The sequence below is a fragment of the Amphimedon queenslandica genome, unplaced genomic scaffold, assembly GCF_000090795.2.
Source record: "Amphimedon queenslandica unplaced genomic scaffold, v1.1 AMPQUscaffold_13446, whole genome shotgun sequence".
NCBI lineage: Eukaryota > Metazoa > Porifera > Demospongiae > Haplosclerida > Niphatidae > Amphimedon > Amphimedon queenslandica.
In genome coordinates, this window is record NW_003546318.1 from 314261 (window position 1) to 315696 (window position 1436).

Here is a 1436-nt window from a genome sequence, read left to right on the forward strand (position 1 = left end):
GCCGAGAATTTATTTAAGAATATCAAAGACACGTCAAACAAAGTCATCAGCAGTGTACAAAAGTAAGCAATAGAAGAACATGTGTTACATGTACATGTATGTTTTATAGTAAGATATTTTTTAGTCTAAAAATGAATTTTGTGTATTTTAAATGCACAATTTTCTATTTTTTGGTCTTTTTTGTACTGATTTTTGCTGATTTATTTTTGCAACTTTTAAAAAACTTTAGCCCACAAAACTTAATTCCTTGCAATATGGAATTACAATGTACAAATTATGGTATTATTATTTGTTATTCTACACTTGTTCTTTTCTCTCTAGTCCGAAGCAAAAGTCAACTGACATTACATACGTGACCAGTCGTATACTAGTGATGTCCTATCCTTTTGAAGAGGGAGGGGTGGGACGTCCCAATGTCCTCAAAGAAGTGGCGGCTTATCTTGAAGGGACACACCCCTCTCAGTATCTCGTGTTTAATCTATCGGGGGAACAGTACGACACTGATCAGCTCAGTGGCCAGGTGGGTGCAGTTACTAGTTAATTAATAGTTATTAAGTATTAATTAATTGATAGGTTGTGGATTATGAGTGGCCTAATAGAGCAATGCCTCCATTGGAGAGTTTGGTTGAGTTGTGTAGACAGTTGGACTCATGGCTAAGAGCTGATTTTAAAAACGTACTAGTAATCCATTGCAAGGTAATATAATAATAATATACATGTATACATATTCATGTACATTATCATGTATATTTTTATTGTATACATGTAGCACAAAATTTTTGAGGACCGTAATTTTTTAAATTTGCCTAAAAATCTATTTTGCGGATTTAATTCTTGCAAATTTATGCCGTCTGCCATCTTGTACCATCATAATTTGATTTTCGCGAATCTTCAAAAAAATAACAAAATCTGCTAAATTTACAGCCCTTGAAAATTTTCTGCTACATGTATATTGTATTTTTTTATCTTATTAACTTTTTAATGTACATGTACTGTAATTATGTACATGTATATTATCTATGCATGTTTTTGTATGTGTAGGATGGTGTTCATCCTTCTGGTATATTGGTTGTGTCTTATCTGTTGTTTCTGAGGGCACTGCCTTCTCCTTCATCAGCTCTCAGATTATTTACTGCAAGAAGATTACCTGAGGGACAAGGAATGGACATATCTCCTTCAGACAGAAGGTAATGAAGGAATGAACCAAGTTCTCCATGCATTGTGCTATGGGGTATTTTGTCAAAAATAGCTAGAAGAGAATTCTTCACTTTTATAATTTTTCCTGACACATATACATGTTGCATAGAAAGTTCGAGCTGGTTCCGATCAAAATTGTATTTTTTACGAATTTTTAAAGTTGCCCCAAAATTGGACAAATTTCTCTGTACTATAGTACAGTGATTTTGGCCAAATTTTGGCCAAAATTGACAAGTAGA

At 33.4% G+C, this 1436-nt stretch overlaps 1 protein-coding gene across 1 annotated transcript in view; it reads left to right on the plus strand.

Moving 5' to 3' along the window:
* LOC109581349 (cyclin-G-associated kinase-like) overlaps window positions 1-1187 on the plus strand; it is a gene marked incomplete at its 3' end in the record, with an annotated part of 5290 nt that extends 4103 nt beyond the window's left edge. The window contains exons 11-14 of the mRNA XM_019995406.1: window positions 7-62; window positions 322-520; window positions 574-696; window positions 1042-1187. Of these exons, the coding sequence (XP_019850965.1) occupies window positions 7-62; window positions 322-520; window positions 574-696; window positions 1042-1187 (524 nt within the window). The remainder of the gene's footprint in view (window positions 1-6; window positions 63-321; window positions 521-573; window positions 697-1041) is intronic.
* Between the last annotated feature and the right edge of the window lie 249 nt (window positions 1188-1436).